Genomic DNA, 21,700 nt, shown 5'->3' with positions numbered 1-21,700 from the left:
CCCTGGCCTCCGCAGCTCTTCAGCCCGGTGCCCGGCCCCTGGGGCCCAAGCGGCTGCCGCCGCGGCTCTCCGTCCCCCTCCTCCGGAGCACGGGTCCCCTGGCAGGGGGGTGCAGAACAACCCCAGAGCAGGCTCTGCCCGAAGGTGCAGCGGCAAACAGGCCACGGAGGCGCTCGAGGCTGCAGTCCAGCCTTCGGAGGACAGGGCTCGGCACGCAGCCCAGCTCCAACCTCTAGGTGCGGCTGCCAGACAATGTATACAGAGCCATCAAGACAGCAAGCAGAAAGCAAATGGCGGCTCCCGCGGAGTGGATTTTCGGCACAGAAACCGCAGCCCCGCCAACAATCCCAATCCACAAACTCTCCCCGTATAAAAAATATTCAAAAAAAAAAAAAAAGAAAAAAAGGCGGGGCGCACTGAGCTTTCTTTGCCTCGGGTACTTACAATCCACTGCTGATTACACACTCAGCTTCTCTGCCTGGAGCGAAGCGAAAGAGGAAGCAGATGGGAGCAAAGCGCCCGCGGCTCTGAGCAACCAAGCTTCCGGGAGCCAAGCGTCTCTTTTTCGATCTCTTTGTTCTTCCTCCTGCTTGGCAAAGTGGTTCGCTACAGATTAACGGTGAAAGGAGCTCTAACAGACTGTGCAAAATCTCTATTAAAGCCGCTGCTCTGAGCGCCACGCTCAGCACTTCAGCAACCCCCGTACGCAGCGGCCATCTTCCTTAACAAGTATCTTAAGGTCATTATACATATTTATGTTTAGAAAACTAAACAAAAATTCAGGAGAGTTTATTTGAAAATTAAGTCTTTTGAATTTTGACTACTGAATAACATTTAAGCATGTATACCATGTGAGATACTTAGGTTATTTAATGTGATTCATATTATTCACAGTGGAGCCATATTAGTGATTTGGGGGAATTCTATATTAACCATTGTGGGAGATGTACCATTTAGATTTTAAGACCTTATGTATGTGCTTATTTATCCACCAAAACTATCCTGTGGGTATTTTTCAAGTGGTTTAGGGTTGGCAGTTGATATGTACTTGTGGCTGATATTTCAGAAATATAGATAATATCTGTGTGTATGAATTTCTTGGATTAAAAGAATTATCAAAGCAGTGTTATAAGCTGATTAGCCTACTCTGTGATTCAAATTTATAGAATGAAATCCCATGAAGTCACTGGCAGCATCATTAATCTACCATCACTTTCATAGTTGTTTGCATGTTTCTATTATTTATCCACTTGACTGCTAGATAATTGTCATTTATTTATATAATTTTCACCCATAAATGTTGTTCTAATGGATGGGGAATTTTCAAAATAGAATAAATTCTTTTATGTCTAAAAACTTAACAATGACATTTTTATTATGTTTTATAGAGCATCAGAGCATCGGGCCTTATCCTGTTGGAAACAATCCTTTTTGGATCTCTGCTTCTATACTTTCCGGTAAGTAACAATTATATTTTAAAAGTAGCCATTTTTTCTTGTGCTGGTATTGTATGTGTGTGTATTAGCCAGCTTTTCATTGTGGTGACCCATATACCTAAAAAGAATGGCTTACAGGAAGAAAAGATTACTTGAAGCTCATGATTTCAGAAGTCTCAGTCCATTGTCAGCTGATTCCATTACTCTGAACCCAAGATGAGGCAGAATCTCAGGAGGGAAGAGCATGGCAGAGGAAAGCTGTTCAATCATGGCAGCTTGGAGGCAGAAGCATGAGCTACGAAGAAATATGGTCCAAGGACCTAGTGACCTGCTTTCTACATGCATGCCTTACTTACCTACAGTCACAATTCAGTAGTCTATTCACATTATTAATTCATAAAATGGATTAACCCATTGATGAGGTTACAGCTCTCATAATCCAGTCTTTTAACTCCTGAACATTGCTATAGTGCCTAACATATGAGCTCTGGGGTGAACAATTTTATATTCAAATTGTAACAATGTGTGTTCACACATGCACACACATACAAATGTATATGTGTATTGTTTATGTATAAATGTGCATATATTATACATAAATATCTACAAATATATTATATATAATGCGTATATTATACATAAATAATATTTTTGGCATATGTCCACACACATATATACATACTTATATACACATATGCTGTAAATTCCTTATTTATATACACATACCCATATGTATTATAAGAGCTTTACAGATATTTACATCCTGACTTAACATTTGGGTGACCTTAGACAAGTCACCTATCATTTATAAAGCTTAGTTTCCTTTCCTAAAATGGAACTACTTATACTTTTATTTCATGTTTGTGAGGAAAATTAAATGTTTACGTAAGATAATATATGAAAGGAATATTTTGTATAAGGCTTAATATGTACCATAAGTTCCATGATAGTGCATGCCTATAATCTCAGCAGCCTGGAAGATTGAGGCAGGAGAATCAGAAGTTCAAAGCCAGCCTCAGCAACTTAGCAAGGCCCTAAGCAACTTAGTGAGTCCCTGTCTCTAAATAAAATACAAAAAAAAGGGCTGGGGATGTAGCTCAGTGGTTGAGTGCCCCCAGGTTCTATCCCTGGTACCAAAAAAGAAACCACTCCCAACACACACACACACACACACACATACACACACACACACACACACACATGCCCTAAGTATCAATTTCCTTCTTTCTCCCCTTTACCTAAATCAACACTTTAAAACACGCCAACTAGTTAATGCTAGAAAATTCCCTATGGAAAACAAGTATAAAAATTTAATGAACATAATGAAATAAATGTGTGTTATTAGTGCTTTAGGTATCATAGTAGACTCATTTTATCACAGCAGTACCTTGTCTGCAATCATAAGATAAGTACTGATTTTACTAATTCAGTTCAACCAACTTGTGTCCAGCAGTTACTGTTGGCTAAGCACTGTGATAATTTCTGGGAATATTCTTTGAGCAAGATAAACTTGATTTCTTCTTTCAAGAAGCTTACAATTTACAGGCAGAAATGAGTCAGTACAATTATAATACAATGTGACAAATTTAAGAGTCATAGCTAAATTCTGCAGAGGCACTTAGGAAAGACACCTAACCAAGTCTAGGAATTAAGACATCAGTTGAGGGTCAGAGATATGAAAGAAGAGTAGGTATAGAGGAAATGATAAGGCTGCCAGGACATCACGTTCTTCTTCCACTTACTTCACTTGCTCCTCCATCTTGGCCTTTTTTGTTGATTATTATCTTCTTTCCTACCTCAATACTTGAGTGCCTGAGGACTCTATCCTTATAGTTTTATTAATTTTCTTTCATTTGATGTTCTTATCTAACTTCAGAAAACAAGGAAGGAGGCTTACCAAACAAATTCTGCTTTTAGGAACATTAGGATATTTTATCCTGCTGACTTCATGTTTAATTAGCTACCTATTTCATTTTTTCTAAAATAAACTCTTTTTGTAACTTCTTAAGATACTAATGGATAGCTTCCAAGTGTATACTCGATACCCTTGTTTATAATTAAGTTAGTATTCATGCTCTGAAGACAGAAGAGATCAAATTATTTAAGAAAGATTTGGATATAGCATAAAATATGGGTCAGGGAGATGAGAGATTAAATGTAGTATTGATTGAGTCTGAAAAGGAGAATGATTTTATTTTACATGAGATATTGGTAATGCTGTTTTGGTAACTGACATTGAAGTCTTCGGCTACATGCATGGGTGTACTTATAGAAAGCATTGTTGACAAGAGTAATCTGGTCATTGGATCAGGATACACTGTCTTTCCTGGATTTGCAGAAAAGAAGTTCACACCTTGTGACTAGAGTGTTGCTGTAAGAAAGAAGAGTATTTAGTTAAATGTGGAGGGTGATCAAGTAAACCAAATACAAGTTGAGTAACCCTGAAATCAGAAGTGTTTCAGATTTCAGAGATTTTGATCTTGGAATATTTGGATAGACTTTACCAGTTGAACATCTATAATCTGAAAATACAAAACCTGAAATGCTCTGAAATCCAAAACTAATTTCAAAACATTTCAGATTTCAGATTTTTGGATTAGAGTTGCTCAACCTAAATCACCAAAAGGCCTAATCTTTTGGTCATATAAATGTGACCAATAACTTTTTTATTTGTTAAAAATCTTATTGATTTTCTGAGTTCCTATTGTGGACAATCCCAGAAATTTTCATGAAGGTCTTACTGAGAGGATTACAGTTTTTTAAAATAAAGCATAATTGAATAAAATAGATTTTTTATTTAGGGCTGGGTAACTCCATGGAAGGAGGCTTTGGGGATATTCACTGTTCCACTGTTATGCAATGAACTATTTATTCATTTTATGCTGCATATTGTTGTTCAGATTTGCAAGAATTAAGGTTATTTTTGCCTTTTCTAAGCAATCTTAGACTACAGATGATTTCATAACAGTTCTTATATTGGAAAGTCCAAATTAGAGATTATCATCATTGTGCAGATGAGGACAAACCAAAATCTGACTAAATTTAGCATTGTTATAATTGGTAGCAGAAAGCTGAAGCATTTAAAATGTTTTCTTACAGATTCTCAAAATGAGTCTCATGATTCCCAGTCCACAAATTTATGGACTAGTGGTTAATATTCACAATCACCTAAAAACTTCTGCATAATTTATAAAAAAAAGAAAAAAGAACTTTAAAAAGAGTGTATATTTTTTATAAAATTATATAAAAGACTTTTTATGAATTAATGAAACAATTATTGGTATCATAATTATTGGCAGCATTGCTTATTTGGTTGATTGATGTGCTTATCTAAAAAGGACATCTATATCTCACAATGGAAGCAAATTTATCTTAGAACCAAATGGCTACAATACATATTTCCAGGTTGCTCCCCAACCCTGGCACTATTAAAAAAAAACCTGAAAAATATTAGAACTAGAAGGGACATCTAACACGGTGATCTTTTTTTTCAAATTCTGTATTTTGCAAATGAAAGAAGAGAGGCTATAAGAAGTTACCATCCATCCAACTTTTCTCAGTTAGGTAATGAGAGAGCCAAGAATAGAATCTAGTCTCTAAATTCCTGATCTACCTCTGTCTTCACTGTGGTCATACCTTGCACAGAGAGTATTGATTCAAATGGCATCAACAGAGAACCAGGGAGCCCTTTGTTCTGCCTCTTGGTCACCATTGCCCATTAGGTCTCCAAGGAAATGAGAAGTACAGAAGACAAAGCAGGGGAATTTATAATAACTCAAAGTAGCCCTAAAACCCAATGTAAAATTCATATAAGCTTGGATGAACCATGTTGTTGAACTATCTGAAGTTTTCAATGTTCAACTATTTTACCTATAAAAAGTGTTTCAACCTATTATCAACTTGGTTTCAGGAACATGAAACTTAAGTCAGTCAAGATACCATCTTTTTTCTATGATGATCCCAAAGCCTAAAACTAGGATTTAAAAAAAAAAAACTCCAGTATAGAGAAAGCCCATCCAGAGGAGAATATATCATCCAGATGCAAAGGAAAAATGTGAGGATATTGTTCCCAGGCATAAAGCTTAGAAAAGAAAGGACAGAAAATTGATAACTCATAAGGAGAACAAGAGAATGAGACAATGATAATGTAGTTAAATGAGAACATAGTTAACAGTTAAATGTTTAATCCATTACTATTATTGTTTGTTGTGATATTTAAAGTATCCAAATTTGGCCAGTGATAGCCCCTTCAAACTGCATCCTGAATCTTTTTCAGATGATCCCACCATTCTTTGAGCACTTTCCCACCTCCTAGTGCAATGAGATATTACAGACTCATTTTATCCTTTCCTTCTCCCAGTCTTGGAGTCAGCCTTTTTTCCATGAAGCCCTGTTTCTTGTTAGAGAAAAATGGTAGCCATTCTGTTCTGAGATTGATGATCATAGAGTAGGAAATTCCTACTTTTATAGGTAGATTTTTAAGCTGATGTAGAATACATCTAGCTTGGTGCCTTTTAGCTCTGTTTAAATCAATGCTGAGCAAAACAAAAAAAGAAATTGGAAAGTTAAATAATTTAGTGAGCATAACAATGCTGTTGTGAACACAATTGTATGAGATAGTTGTTTTATGACAAGATAGTGTAAAAAGTGTAAGAATAAGAGAGTCTTAATTCTCAAATTGCTAGAGAAGTTCAGCAATACCAGATAAAACATTGGAAACAGAGTACATCAGAGATCTAGACCACCTCCTTCAAGTGAGTTTGAAGAGTGTGATGTTAAGAAACTTTCTGGTTATTGTATATCTTTGTCTTTTTTCTATCTTGTTTCGTGTATTTTCCTCAAGTCTTTATTCCATGACATTTACAGTATTTTCAGTTGTATTAATTCTGCTTGAGTTGATTCTGATATTCTTAAAATCTCATTAATATTTTTATTTATTTTCATTTTCTCCTCTTGGCACAATTTTTTCTGTTTCTCTTTTTCTAATCTTATCTTTATTTCTTTTTTGCTTTCTTTCCCCCCCCACTGTCCCCTCTCCTTTCTCTCTTCTATAGTATATTTTTCTTTGTGCTTCCTTGTCTGAGGGAACATATTTTTTGTAATGTCTTTGGGACTGTGGGAATTATTTATTTGAGGCTTTATCTGTTTTTTTCTGGATAATGATATTTTATTGTAAGCTCTTCTACTGCATCACCCTCGGTATTAACCAGAGTCTATACTGTTTCCTTTCTGATTTTTATTTATTTATTTTTATTGTGGTAAAATAGACATAAGACAAAACTTGACCATTTTAACAATTTTGAAAAGTATAATTCTATGACTTTGGTACATTGACAATGTTGTACAACCATCACCACTATCTATTTCCAGAACTTTTAAAGTATCCTGAACTGAAACTCTGTATCCATTACACAATAACTTCTTATTCTGCTTCCTTATCCCCATCTCTGATGCCTCCATGAATTTGCCTATTTCAGGTGCCATATGTGAGATTTGTGTTTTTGTCTCTGGCTTATTTCATTTGGTGTAATATTCTTAAGATTTATCCATGTTGCTTCATTCATCATAATTTCATTCCTTTTTATGCCTGAATATTTTTTCTTTATATATGTACAATCATGTGTTGCTTAATGATGGAATGGATGCATTCTGAGAAATGCATTGTTAGCAAATTTATCATGTTACACAAATCAGAGTGTACTTACATCAATAAAGATAATTATTATATCACTAGATGATATAATCTTATGGAACTCTATAGTTTATATGGTCTGTCATTGACTGAAAAAGTTTTATGAATATTTTGTATAAACCACATTTTGTTTATGAGTCATCCATTAATGAGTACTTGAGTTTTTTTTTATCTTTTGTCTTTTGTGAATAATGTTGTGTTGTATTTCTCTGTACAGAGTGGCTATGAAATTTAACCCTGCCCTGTCCTTGTGGGACTTCAGAATAATTGGTCATGGATGTTTACACTGTGTCTTGCAGGGGATACTCTTTTACCCTGGTGGACCATCTAATGCCTAAGTGCCTGACAGGATGTCTTTCTCATAGGAAGCTTGTTTTTATTGGAAGATACCTTTGTGGTTCTTTTCTGACCCATATGCAGTTAATTCCTGACAAAATAGCCACTGTCTTGAAGATTCTTCATGGGGATAAAATTAATTTAAGGTGTGCCACTTGGTGTGACACCCAAGGAAGCATAATAAAAACATGAAGTACAAGCAATTTTTTACACAGGTACACAAGAGAAGAGAGATACTGCTGAGGGCTGATGGTACTGTCACAGGGTGCCTGAGATACACGTAGGGTTCTAAAGCGTTTATTGAGGTCCTGGGAATTATCCAAGAAGGCTTCCAATTGCGAGTTATGTTTGTTGGGTATAGAGCATGCAGATATGCATTCTGTGGTGTCATGCTGTGATTGAAAGTGAACTTTGCAGCCCTCTGCTAGTCTCTGTATTTTCGACATGGGGTATGGGACCAGTGAGGTGAATCAAGTAGATTGAATTTACCAGTTACACAGGGAGGTGATCATCAGAAGGCAGTTACATGAGACTGATACCTAGACTGACCACATGGGGGAACTGAGAAAAGACAGAAAGCCTGGTTTAAGAAAGTTAAGCCTATATACATAATGAAGTAATATAAAATTATAGGCATTCACTCTATGCTGCTATAAACATTGGTATATAAGTATCTGCTTTGGTGTCTGCTTGGGTATATGCCTAGGAGAGGAATTCTTGGCTCATATGTTAATTCTATGTTTAACTTTTTAAGAAAGTGCCAAACTGTTTTTAAAAATGGTCACACCATTTTACATTTCCACCAACAACACAAAGTTTTCTACTTTTCTACCTCTTCAACAGTACTTGTTATTTTCTATTTTAAAAAAAATATAGCCATCTCAATGAGTGTCTATTTTATGAAAAATCATGTGGACAGCTGTAGGAGAAATAGGTTGAAATAGTCTACTTCTTCATTTCAAAATCATGTGAAGCCCAGATTCTTGGGACATATTATAATTTGGCGTTTTGACTTCCTCCTTCATCACACTTTAGTTTTGACTGTCTTCTTTGACTAGTGTGCCACTGAGGTATATCAAAAAAGGTAACATGTCTCTAAATCTCTTGTCAATCTGGGATGTCACTGTGTTCCTACAGGAAAATCCATTTGTTTACTTTTAACTTCCCATCCCCTAAATTTAGTTTTTCAGCAAATAAGTCACCATTTCTGGGATGGAACAAAGCTTCTTGCTGAGTTCTTGAAATAGAATGTAACATCTCTCAGCCTCTTCCTTCACTTTGGTGCAACTGAAATTCAGTGTTGGTCTTCTGTTTTATCCTTTTTCTCTTAGTGATCTCATCCATTCTCATAGATCAATATGTTCTCTCATGTCAACACCCAAATTAAATCCCCAGCGCAAATATTTTGCCTCAATTTTAGACTTATGTGTGCATCTACCTCTTCAAAATATCTACATGGAGTCTCATAAACATTTTAGACTCAATACATCTAAAACTTAACTACTAATTCCATCCACTACCACTACCACTACCACTGTCTAACCTGCTCTATCTAGTACCAGTTGGTAGTAATTGCATCCTTCCAGTCCAGGTCAAAATCATTAGTCATTGTAGACTTCCTTCTCTCTCCTATATCTTATATTCAGTCTCTTAGGGAATCTTGTTGATTCTACCTTCAAAACATATCCAGAACCTACCACCTCATTGCATTGTTATCACCCTGGTGTGAGTCACCATCATTGAGTATTAATAGTTTTCTAACTAGTCTCCTTGTTTTTCATTCTTGGCCTCTTATGCTCTTCTCAATACAGTAGCCAGAAATCTCTCTTAAAATTTAAGGCAGATAGTGTTAATCTTGCTCAATACCCTTCAATAGCTCCTTATTTCATTCAGAATAAAATCTAAAGATCTAAAAGAGCTACATGACCTGTTCACCTTTTTCACTGTTCTTGATCAGAAAAGGCACACTCCCACTGTTAAACCCTTGCCTAGACTGTTATCTTGCCTACGCTGTTATCTTCCTATATCTATGTAACAACTTCCTCATCTTCTCTATGTCTTTGTTGAAATATTATATAAAATCCTGCATCATCTAGCCCTTCTTGGCCTCTTTCTCTTCAAACACCATCACCCTTTGTCTTGCTCATTCTGCCACATTATGTCCTTCTTGTTCTTCTTTCAACAGATTTGGAACATGCCACCTTGTGGCCTTGATATGGATTGTTTCTTTTTCTGAAAGTAGACTTAACCTATCCATCTCCATGACTAACTCTCTCATCTTCTTTAAATCTTTGCTCAAATGTCAACTTTATACTTAAAGGAGGTTAAGAAAATCATTATTTTAAAATAAACAATATTTGTGACATTAATGTGAGAATAAACCACACAATTGCAAAGAATTCCTAATAGGACCAAATGGAGACAGATTTAGCCATAGTGTGGAAGCAGAAATATCACAATTTGGCAGTAGACTGAAAACATCATGAATGATACTGAGATTGTCTTCTTAGGAACAAATGAGGAGATATGGTGGCTTTGGCAATGATAGAGAATTTGACAGTCAGATGGTTTTTGTTGAAAGAAATGGTGTCTCTGCAGCAGTGTCATAACCAGAATGTTTTAGCTCTCATGAAAAATTCTGAAGAGAGTAAAATATTCATTCATTTCTAATTCCCTTGCTATAGTTTTTTTTGGTTAATGTCTTTGCTCATGGGCAAAACATGGCAAGTACTCTTTTTGTCTCTTTTTTCAATGGTTATATTTTTCCCTTGCTGATAAAAATACATCTTGAATTTTCCCATGTAGGCCCAAGACATAGACATAATTATACATCTCCAGAACTGTGAGAAATAATATTCTGTTTATTGATTTGTGACAACTGTTTAGTTTATAAGCCTCCCCCCAAATTATATTATTTTGTTATAGCAGCCTGAATGGACTAAGAGAGGGATACTATAAATATGGTTAATTCAAATAGACATTCTTGTCCTAATCCAAATCCTACTTTCAATTTAACTTTGACTTTGATAATATAACATATACCTATAATGTTTGCCTTAAGAAATACATTCTAAAAATCCCATAATATTTCAGGTAATATATTATTTCATTTATATAGAGTAAAATTTGTGTGTGTGTGTGTGTGTGTGTGTGTGTGAGAGAGAGAGAGAGAGAGAGAGAGAGAGAGAGAGAGAGAGAGGAGAAAGAGAAAAAGAAAAATATAAGCTTTTGAGGTAAATTATAAGAAGGCAAGTGGTTGACAAACAAAATTAAGGATGAAGAAGTAAGAGAAGAGAATGAGATCAAAGAAGGACATGAGGGGAAATTTTACCTAATTGGCTCAAATATTCTTAAATTGAGGGGTAGGTAGAAGACTAGTATATCACAATGAATTAATATTTCCATTTCTAACTTTTATCTATTGATCAACTAATGAATCCATTATTTGAAATTCTGAGATTATCTAATTATTAGAGGCCTAGAATGTGAAAAGGATCCAGCAAAGGAAATTGGGAATGTGCTGTCAAGGAAGTGGAAGGACCAATTTAAGTACACGTGTGTTTCAAGAAGGAGGGAGTGGTAAGTTCCTTCAGGCCTTGCTGATTAATCTTGTCAGATGGGCAATAAGAATTTTCACTGAATTTGATAATGTTGAGGTGACCCTGACCAGAGCAGTTTTGTCATGGTGATACATGATGGAAGTCTTACTATGATTCCAAGGAACTGGAGGAGATAAAAGAGGGAGACAGCAAGTAGAAACAAATCTTTCCAGAGGTTTTGTAATAAATATGGACTGGGAATGTTTTTTAAGATAAGAAAAATAACATGTTTGCATAGCTATGGAATGGCCTCATAGAGAAGGAAAATTATGATGGAGGAGAGAAATGAATATTGTCCTTAGGGAAGCCCCTAAATAGTCAAAAGCATGTGAGATCCAGTGAATAGGAAGTGAATTATATCAGAACAGTTTGTTTATTGTAAAAGGAATAAAAGATCTACCAAGACACTTCCATAAACATAAGATGAAAACCTGGGATGAGGCAAAAGTTAGAATTTGGGATGTCTCCAAAAATTACAATTTGGGGCTATTTCTTTTATTTTTTATTTTATTAGGGTTTTACATTAGAGTCAGGTGGTATCTCAGTGTAGTTGAGGTTTGGAGCACTTATGAGCAAACTACAACATTCTAATATTTGGCAGTGATTTCCCACACTTTGTGTTTCTATGCTATAAATTATATTTGCCTTCCTATTTCTCCCTAAACTATTATACCCTGAATAGAAGAATGACTGTCTGTAATAGAAGAGTAGCTCCATATGATGGAACTGTTTGTCAAGTCTTATTCAGTTCCTATCCATATATGTTTGGATGCATGTCTTCTTCAGAAGCAATCACTGTTACAGTTATTTAGTTATGTAGGCTATTGTAAAACTATAATAAAGCAAATTGAACCTTGACATTATTGAATTATTCTGATCTATGTGAATAGTCAGAGCAGATATTGAGGACTGAAATTCAATTGATCTATAACATGAATTCGGATACAATTTTAACTAAAAATTTTAATCTGAGGAGACAGGAAGATGGTTGAATAGAGATGTTGCTTCCCTGTTGTCTCCATTGTGGGAAACCAAGAAAAGCAAACAGGCAGCTTTTCAACAAGGTGGGTAAATTAACAAAAATTAGGGGGGACTTACTGGAATTTAATACTGACCACTCAAAACAGACTAGGGAGGCGGGTGATTGAATACAATAAAATAAGGAGTAAATCCCCAGTGTGACAGCTATGGCAGAGGCTGGGTGAATGAGCTAGAACATTCCCTCCATGAACACAGTAAAGCATAAAGGGAATTAAGGGAATCCCCATCATTGGGAGGACTGAGGCATGTCAGGGTATGGAGAGTTTAGAGATCAGAATCACTGTCAACTGAAACAGTAATGTGCACTGCACAATATACTTGAATGGAAAAGAAGACTCCATCTCTCCCTGCATGCAGAAGACAGTGAAAGAAACCATTTTACAGCCACAGTGCTGAGTCCAGCATCTGGAGGAGTCAATTTCTGGAATACCCAAGTCTGGTTCAAAAAACAAGCTGGACAAATCCACACTTCATGGTAGAGAATGTACCTAAGTAATCAGAAGAAAATCAATACGGAGAGAAGTTTACACAGGGGAATACTGTGTAATTACAGGAAACCCACATGACTTCCCCATCACCCTCCAATCCACTGCTTGCAGACTGGTTGGAAGAGAGGTGCCAGACTTGGAATTCAAATGGGTAGGGGTGGGAGAGATTGAGTTTGGAAACTGAATCAGAGACCAGGAATCATGGGGTTCACAGGTGGCATAGTAGGCTAAGAAATGGCTCCTACACCACACAAGTAGAATACAAGGGGATTCCTGGGGTGCAGTCTTCCAGCATGGACCAGCAATTGCTAGGCCCTAGAGGAGCCCTGATTTAAAATCTTCAGACCAAATGGCATTTAGCAAAGAGACTGGAGCATACTTAAGCCTAAACTCCAGGATCAACTCTCTCACTCTAGTAACCCCATGCTGAGGGTAGAGCAAGCCTCATATTCCAGAAAACCCCATCAGCTGCTGAGAATCTTTTCAGCTCTAGTGGAAACAATTGTTCAACTTTTTTTTTTTTAAAGAGAGAGAGAGAATTTTTAAAAAATATTTATATTTTTAGTTCTCAGTGGACACAACATCTTTTATTTTATTTTTATGTGGTGCTGAGGATCGAACCCAGCGCTCCACGCATGCTAGGTGAGCGTGCTACCGCTTCAGCCACATCCCCAGCCCAATTGTTCAACTTTTCTTCAAGATCTTTTTCCTTTCTTTTTTTTCTCTCACATTTCTATCATTTTTGAAACCAATTATTTTTTCATGCATCAATTTATTGAGGACTAGGATGTCTGACTAGTATATTTCAGTTTTGTCTTGTATTTTTACTTTTTTCTATTTTAATTTTTAAAAAATTTTTTACTTTATATCTATTTTTCTCACACTTATGTTTCCTTCAATTTTCTTTCTCTTTCTTCAGCTAAAAATCAACCTGTATTATTCCCTCTTTCACTCTTCCTTTTTGAATTCTATTTTCTCTCCTTCTTCCTCATAAACATCAAATCCAACACCACTTCTGTTCTTTGTCTACCATTTGATATTATAAACTCTTTTGCAAACTTATTGTTTTTATTGTAGGTAATAACTGAACATATTATTTGTGTTTATTGCAACAAATAAACAACTGAGGAGGACACCTTAGTGGGAGCTATTGGTTTAAGGCTGTATATTGTTTGCATTGGTTGTTGTTATTACTTGTCTTCCCCTTAATAGCCAGGTGCTGGAAACATCCAGGCACACAATAAGTCTACAGGGTAGAAACTGTACTGCCTTGGATGCACATGGCTAGATGGGTAGAAACACAACATGAATAAATAAGGGAACAAATCACCCCAAACAAACCAAGATTCTCCAATAATCAAATCCATTGATATCACAGTGGAAGACATGTCAGAGAAGGAGTTTACAATGTACATAGTAAAACTGATATGTGAGGTAAAGGACGATGTAAGGACTGAGATCAGAGAAAATTCAGGAGGTGAAAGAGCACTTCAATAAAGAGAGATTCAGAAGAGAAATAAAGCAGAAATTCTTGAAATGAAGGAATCAATAAAACAAATTAAAAATCCAATGGAAAACAAGACCACTCAGAAGACAGAGTTTCAGTCAATGATGACAAAATATGTAATCTTGAAAATAAAGTTTACCATGGAAAGAAGATATTAAGAGACCATGAATAGAACTTCTTAATAATTTCTTAATAATCTTAATAATAATTAAGATTAATAATTAAATACTTCTAATTAATAATTAATTAATTAATAGATTAATAATTAATCTTAATAATTAAATATTTCTTAATAATCTTCTCCATGAAAAGATCAAATTTAAGATTTATCAGGATAGATGAAGGCACAGAGATACAAACCAAAAAAATGCATAGTTTATTCAGAGAAATAATATCAGAAGTTTTTCCAAATCTAAAGAATGAAATGGAAAATTAAATGCAGGAGGCCAACAGGACCCCAGATATACAAAATTCTAACATATTTGTATTAAGGAAAATACCTAAAATAAAGAATAAACATAGAATATTAAATGCTGCCAGAGAAAAATGTGAAATTATATTTAGAGGGAAACCAATTCAGATCTCAACTGATTTCTCAACCTGGATCCTCAAAGCAGGGAGGACTTGGAATAATATATACCAAGCTTTGAAAAAAAAATGCATGCAAACCAAGAATATTATATCCAGCAAAATTAAGCTTCATATTTAAAGGTGAAATAAAACCTTCCATGATAAAGTTAAGAGAATTCACAACTAGAAGGCCTGTACTACAGAACATTCTTAGCAAAACATTCTATGAAGATGAAATGAAAATAAAAATGAAAACTAGAAAATGGAGGAAATACAATAAAGGAATATTCAATCAAAGGAGGAAACAATTCAACTTAAAATCATAAATAAACCAAAAAGACTGGGAATAAAAGTTAGACCTCAGTAATAATTGTGAACATAAATGGCATAAATCAATCAAAAGACACAGACTGGCAAGTTGGATTCAAAAACAAGACCCAACGATATGCTGTCTCCACGAGACTCACCTCATAGGCAAAACATCCACTGATTGAAGGTGAAAGGATGGGGAAAAAACATATTGCTCACATGGATCTCAAAACAAGCAGGGGTTTCTCTCCTCATATCAGATAAAGTAGACGTCAAGCCAATGTTAATCATAAGGGTAAATGAAGGACATTTCATTTGTCTTAAAGGAATTATATATCAACAAGACATAACAACTGTAAATATTAGTGCCCTGAACAATGTAGCACCTATTACATCAAATAAACTTATCAAGTTCAAGAATCAAATAGACCACAACACAATAATAATGGGTGGTTTTAACACACCTCTCTCACCACTGGATAGACCCCCCAAACAAAAATTAAACAAAGAAACTATAGAACTAAATAACACAATAAATATCTAGACTTAACAGACATAAATGGAATATTTTCATTTATCAAAGATTCAATACACTTTTTTCTCAGCAGCACATGGATCCTTCTCTAAATTAGACCATATCTTATGCCACAAAGCAAATCTTAGCAAATACAAAAAATAGGTAAAATGCCTTGCTTTCTATTAGATTATAATGGAGTTAAATTAGAAATCAATGATAAAATAAAAAATAGAAGCTACTCTTAATACCTGGAGACTAAATAATATGCTATTAAGTGATGAATGGATAGTAAAAGAAATCAAGGATGAAATAAAAAATACTTAGAAGTCAATGAAAATAGTGACACAACATATCAAAATCTCTGGGAAACTATGAAGGCAGTGCTAAGAGAAAAGTTTATTGCATTTAAATCATTCATTAAAAGAAGAGAAAAACAATGAATAAATGACCTAATATTACATCTCAAAGCCCTAGAAAAAGAACAAATCAACACCAAAAGCAGTAGAAGACAGGAAATAATTAAAATCAGAACTGGAGTCAATGAAATATAAATAAAAGAAACAATTCAAAAAATTGACAAAAGAGAAATGTTGATTCTTTGAAAAAATAAATAAAATAGATAAACCCTTAGCCAAGCTAATGAAGAGAAAGAAACACTACTCAAATGACTAAAATCATGATAAAAAAGGAAATATCTAGGTTGGTTCCACAGTCTAGCTATTGTGAATTGTGCTGCTACAAACATTGATATGGCTGTGTCCCTGTAGCATGCTCTTTTTAGGTATTTTGGGTATAGTCCGAGAAGGGGAATAACTGGGTCAAATGGTGGTTCCATTCCCAGCTTTCCAAGGAATCTCCATACTGCTTTCCAAATTGGCTGCACCAATTTGCAGTCCCACTAGCAATGCACGAGTGTACCTTTTTTCCCACATCCTCGCCAGCACTTGTTGTTGTTTGACTTCACAATGGCTGTCATTCTTACTGGAGTGAGATGGTATCTTAGAGTAGTTTTAATTTGCATTTCTCTGATTGCTAGAGATGGTGAGCATTTTTTTCGTATATTTGTTGATTGATTGTATATCCTCTTCGGAGAAGTGTCCAGGTCCTTGGCCCATTTGTTGATTGGGTTATTTATTTTTTTTGTTTTTTAACTTTTTGAGTTCTTTGTATACTCTAGAGATTAGAGCTCTATATGATGGGTAAAAATTTGTTCCCAGGATGTAGGCTCCCTATTTACCTCACATATTATTTCTCTTGCTGATAAAAAACTTTTTAGTTTGAATTCGTCCCATTTGTTGATTCTTGGTTTTAACTCTACCCCATTTGATTCAAATGTATGATATGTCAAGATCATTGTACTGTCATGTGTAACTAATAAAAAAATTTTTTAAATACAAATAAAAAAGAAAGCATTATCTCAAAAAAAGGAAATATCTTGATACACACTACTGAAGTACATATGATAACCAGAAACTATTTTGAAAATTTATACTCCAATAAAATAGAAAATCTTGATGACATCGACAAATTTTTAGAGACATATGACCTACCCATATTGGATCAGGAAGACATACACAATTTAAACATGTGAAATTGAATGAAATGAAATTGAAGAAACCATCAGTAGCCTACCAACTAAGAAAAACTCAGGACCAGATGGATTTTCAGCCATGTTCTACAATTCCTTCAAACAATAATTAACACCAATACTCCTCAAATTATTACAAGAAATAGACAAGGAGGGAACACTTCCAAACTCATTATATGAAGCCAGTATCATCTGATACCAAAACCAGATAAACACACATCAAGAAAATAGAACTCCAGACCAATATCCCAGATGAACATAGATGCAAAAATCCTCAATAAAATTCTGGCAAATTGCATCAAAAACATATTAAAAAGGTAGTGCACCATGAGCAAGTGGGGTTCATCCCAGGGATGCAAGGTTGATTTAACATACAGAAATCAATAAACTTAATTCATCATATCAGCCGACCTAAGGAAAAGAATCCTATGATTATCTAAATGGATGCAGAAAAAGCACTTGACAAATTACAACACCCTTTATGTTCATAGCACTAGAAAAACCAGGGATAGTAGGAACATACCTCAACATTGTAAAAGCTATATATGTTAAACCCAAGGCCAACATCATTCTAAATGGAGAAAAAAAATGAGAACTTTCTTTCTAAAAACTGGAACAAGACAAGGATACCCTATTTTACCACTTCTAGTCAACATAATCCTGGAAACAGTATCTAGGGCAATTAGAAGAAAGAAATTAAAGAGATATAAATAGGAAAGGAATAGCTCAAACTATCCCTATTTGCTTATAACATGATTACATATTGAAAAACCAAACAAACAAACAAAAAACTACACCAGAATACTTCTAGAACTCATAAATATATTCAGAAAAGTATCAGAATATAAAATTAACACCCATAACTCAATTTCATTCCTGTACATCAATGATGAATCAACTGAAAGAGAAATTAGGAAAACTATAGCATGTATAATAGCGCCCCCCCAAATAAAATATTTGGGAATCAATGTAACAAAAGAGGTTGAAAAACCTTTTACAATGAAAACTACAGAACACTAAAGAAAGAAATTGAAGAAGACCTTGGAATATGGAAAGATCTCCCATGTTCTTGGATAGGCAGAATTAATATTGTCAAAATGGCCTTACTACCAAAAAGCACTATACATATTTAATGCAATTCCTATTAAGGCTCTAATGATGTTCTTCATAGAAATTGAAAAAGCAGTCATAAAATTCATTTAAAAATGTAAGAGGGCCAGAATAGCCAAAGCCATCCTCAGGGAGAAAAGTGAAGCAACAGGCATCACAATACCAGACCTTAAATTATACTGTAGACCTGAAGTAACAAAAATAGCATGTATTGGCACCAAAGCAGACATGTAGACCAGTGGTTCAGACTATAAGACACAGAAACAAACTCACATAAATACAGTTATTTAATATTAGACAAAGGTGCCATAAACCTATATTGGAGTAAAAAGATAGTTTCTTCAACAAATGGTGCCAAAAAACTGGAAATCCATTTATAGCAAAATGAAATTAGACTCCTATCTCTCATATTGCACAAAACTCAAAAGTGGATCAAGGACCTAGGCATTAGACCAGAGTCCCTGCACCTACTAGAAAAAAAAAGTAGGCCAAAATCTCCATCATGTCAGCTTAGGAACCAAATTCCTCAACAGTACTCCTAAAGTATAAGTTTAAGAAGTAAAACACGAATCAATAACTGAGATGGTGTCAAACTAAAAAGCTTTTTCACAGTAAAGGAGACAATCAAGAATGTTAAGAGAGATCCTACCAAAATGGGAGAAAATCTTTGCCAACTGCACCTCAGAGCATTAATCTTTAGGATATATAAATAACTCACAAAACTTAACACTCCCTCCCCACATACATACACACACCCAAAAGCAAATAATCTAATCATTAAATGGGCAAAGTAACAGAACAGACACTTCACAGAAGAAGAAATATGAATGGTCAACAAAAATATGAAAAAAATGTTCAACATTCCTAGCAATTAGATAAATGCAAATTGAAATTACACTGAAATTCCATCTCACTCCAATCAGAATGACAATTATCAAGAAGACAAGCAACAGTAAGTGTTGGCAAGGATGTGGGGGAAAAGGTACATTGCTGATGGGACTGAAAATTGGAGCAACCCCTCTGAAAATCAGTATGGAGATTCATCAGAAAACTTGGAATGGAACCACTATTTGATCCAGTTGTCTCACTCCTTGGTATATATCCAAAGGACTTGAAATTAGCATTCTAAAGGCATGCAGCCACATCAGTGTTATAGCAGCTCAATTCATAATAGCTAAACTATGGAACTAACCTAGGTGCCCTTCAACAGAAGAATGGATAAAGAAAATGTACATAGCTGGGCAGGGGGGCACACACCTCTAATCCTCACCTCCTCAGGAGGCTGAGGCAGGAGGATCATGAGTTCAAAGCCAGCCTCAGCAATGGTGAGGTACTAAGCAACTCAGTGAGACCCTGTCTCTAAATAAAATATAAATATAAATATAAAGAAAAGAAAGAAAGAAAATATAGATATATACAATGGAATATTACTCAGCCATAAAGAATAATGAAATTATGGCATTTGTCAGTAAATGGATGGAGCTGGAGAATATCATGCTAAGTGAAATAAGCTAGTCCCAAAAAGCCAAAGGCCGAATGTTTGTGCTAATACATGGATGCTAATTCACAATAAGGGGTGGGAGTAAGGAAGAATAGAAGTTCATTGGATTAGACAAAGGGAAATGAAGGGAAAGGAAGGGAAGGCAGATAGGATTAGGAAAAATAGTAGAATGAATGAGACATTACTATCCTATGTGCATATATGATTATACAACCAATGTAATTCTATATTGTATACAACCAGAACAATGAGAAGTTATATTTCATATATGTATAATATGTCAAAATACATTCTACTATTATGTATAACTAATAAGAACAAATAAATATTTAACTCGTGGAAATGGATTAAATAATATCCCAGTCTCTGTGGTTGCTCTTGATATTACTGGGTAGTACTAGATATTTTTTTCCCTTGGTTGACCTTTTGCTCTCTTATTTCACTTTCTTCTTCCACTTGTTTAAATAGAATGTTTAAGGTAAAAGTTGAACACCAAAAGTTGGCAAGGTATCCCATTATTAAGTAAATGTATAAATGGCATTTTTTTTTCACTCTGTAAACCTTGGTTTTAAGGAAGGGCATTTATCTTTAGGTTTCTTCTCATTTCTTCCTTAAGGAAAGTAGATTTTATTTCTTCCTCTTTCTATTTGAGAGAAATGAATCTATGATTCAGTTCTAGAAAAACTCTAATGGTGTCTTTGTAAAAACATTGAAAAATTAAGTCATGCATTCAATGGGCTGAATTTCATGGAGGAGGAAGGAGAAGATAAAGTGAAGGAGGGAGGAGGTGATCTCCCTATCAACACTGTTACAAATTTAGAGAGAAAGTATTTCAGAACAACTAAGTAGTATAACTTTTGTTTCTCTGCTACAGTGTTAACTGTTTTCTGCTGGATTTTATCTTATGTTTTTCTTACCATTACAAGCAACAACAGGAATTAGCTTTATGATAATTATGGCTGAGATTTATTGGTTTTCCATCTAGTAATAACACATTATATATCCTAATTTTATTGTAGATGTTATTGTCTGTATATCTTGCATTCCCCCCCCCCATGTGTATCATTAAGAATTCAATGTTTTCCCAGGTACCTGTAAGTAAGGAATATGTGTCAACAATGCAGAGCATTGATATGATAAAAAGGTTGCTGTCTCATGATGTAAAAGGCTCTGACATAATCAAATGACTAAATACAGGCTATTAAAACTAGAATTGTTACTTAAAAATTTATAGAAATGTATGAGTACATTTGTTTTCGGATAAGTTTAAGATACTACTAGTGAACAAAATCTGTTATTTACTTGACTGAGCAATCTTGTGTTTAATAGTATAGAGGTTACAAATGTAGATTATAAAGATTGATTATAACTGCCATTTATTAGCTTAGGTTAGTCATTAAAACTCCATTTCCTTGTCCATAAATTGGGAATAATAAAAGCTTATAGGCAATAATAAAACATTATAGGCAAATTAAATGATTTTGTGTATGTAAAATGCTTAGAATACTGCCTGACACATTTTACAGGTTGTATAAGTGTTAATAAAGTAGCATATCTTAAAGTGGCAGTTCTTTACCCCTAGAAAGCATCAGAATCACCCAGGAGTTTTAGAACACAGATTTTTTTTCTGGGAATTAGCCCTGAATTTCTGATTCAGTGGGTCTGGGACAGATTGGAGAATTTGCTTTCCTTTGAAGTTCCAAAGGGATACTGATGCACATGGTCCATAGTTCTGCAACCACTTTGAAAACCTTTTTTCCAAGAGCAACACTTTTCTTATTATGTGAGGAGAAGGAACAGTTGTTTGTTTTATTTGTTTAATTAATTTATTTCAATATATCATAGGTCTGGGGTCTTTATACTATAAATATAAATTACCAGGAAAGCATATTGAAAAAAAAATAGATAAATGGGAATTTTCCATTCATACCTTAGGAAAAAAGGGAAAAAATTCAGAGCAAATGAAGTGAATCTGAGCACTTTGGCTTCATCTTTAGGCTATTCCT

The 21,700-nt window shown here is 34.7% G+C and overlaps 1 protein-coding gene across 1 annotated transcript in view; it reads left to right on the top strand.

Annotated features, from left to right (window-relative positions):
• Positions 1-21,700, top strand: part of Gpr158 (G protein-coupled receptor 158) — a 480,026-nt gene that overhangs the window by 339,245 nt on the left and 119,081 nt on the right. The window contains exon 6 of the mRNA XM_015495224.2: positions 1,389-1,457. Coding sequence (XP_015350710.1) covers positions 1,389-1,457 — 69 coding nt within the window. The remainder of the gene's footprint in view (positions 1-1,388; positions 1,458-21,700) is intronic.

This window comes from Marmota marmota, unplaced genomic scaffold (assembly GCF_001458135.2).
Source record: "Marmota marmota marmota unplaced genomic scaffold, marMar, whole genome shotgun sequence".
Lineage (NCBI taxonomy): Eukaryota > Metazoa > Chordata > Mammalia > Rodentia > Sciuridae > Marmota > Marmota marmota.
Note: the sequence above shows the minus strand (reverse complement) of the source record. Positions and strands in the feature narration are given on the sequence as shown.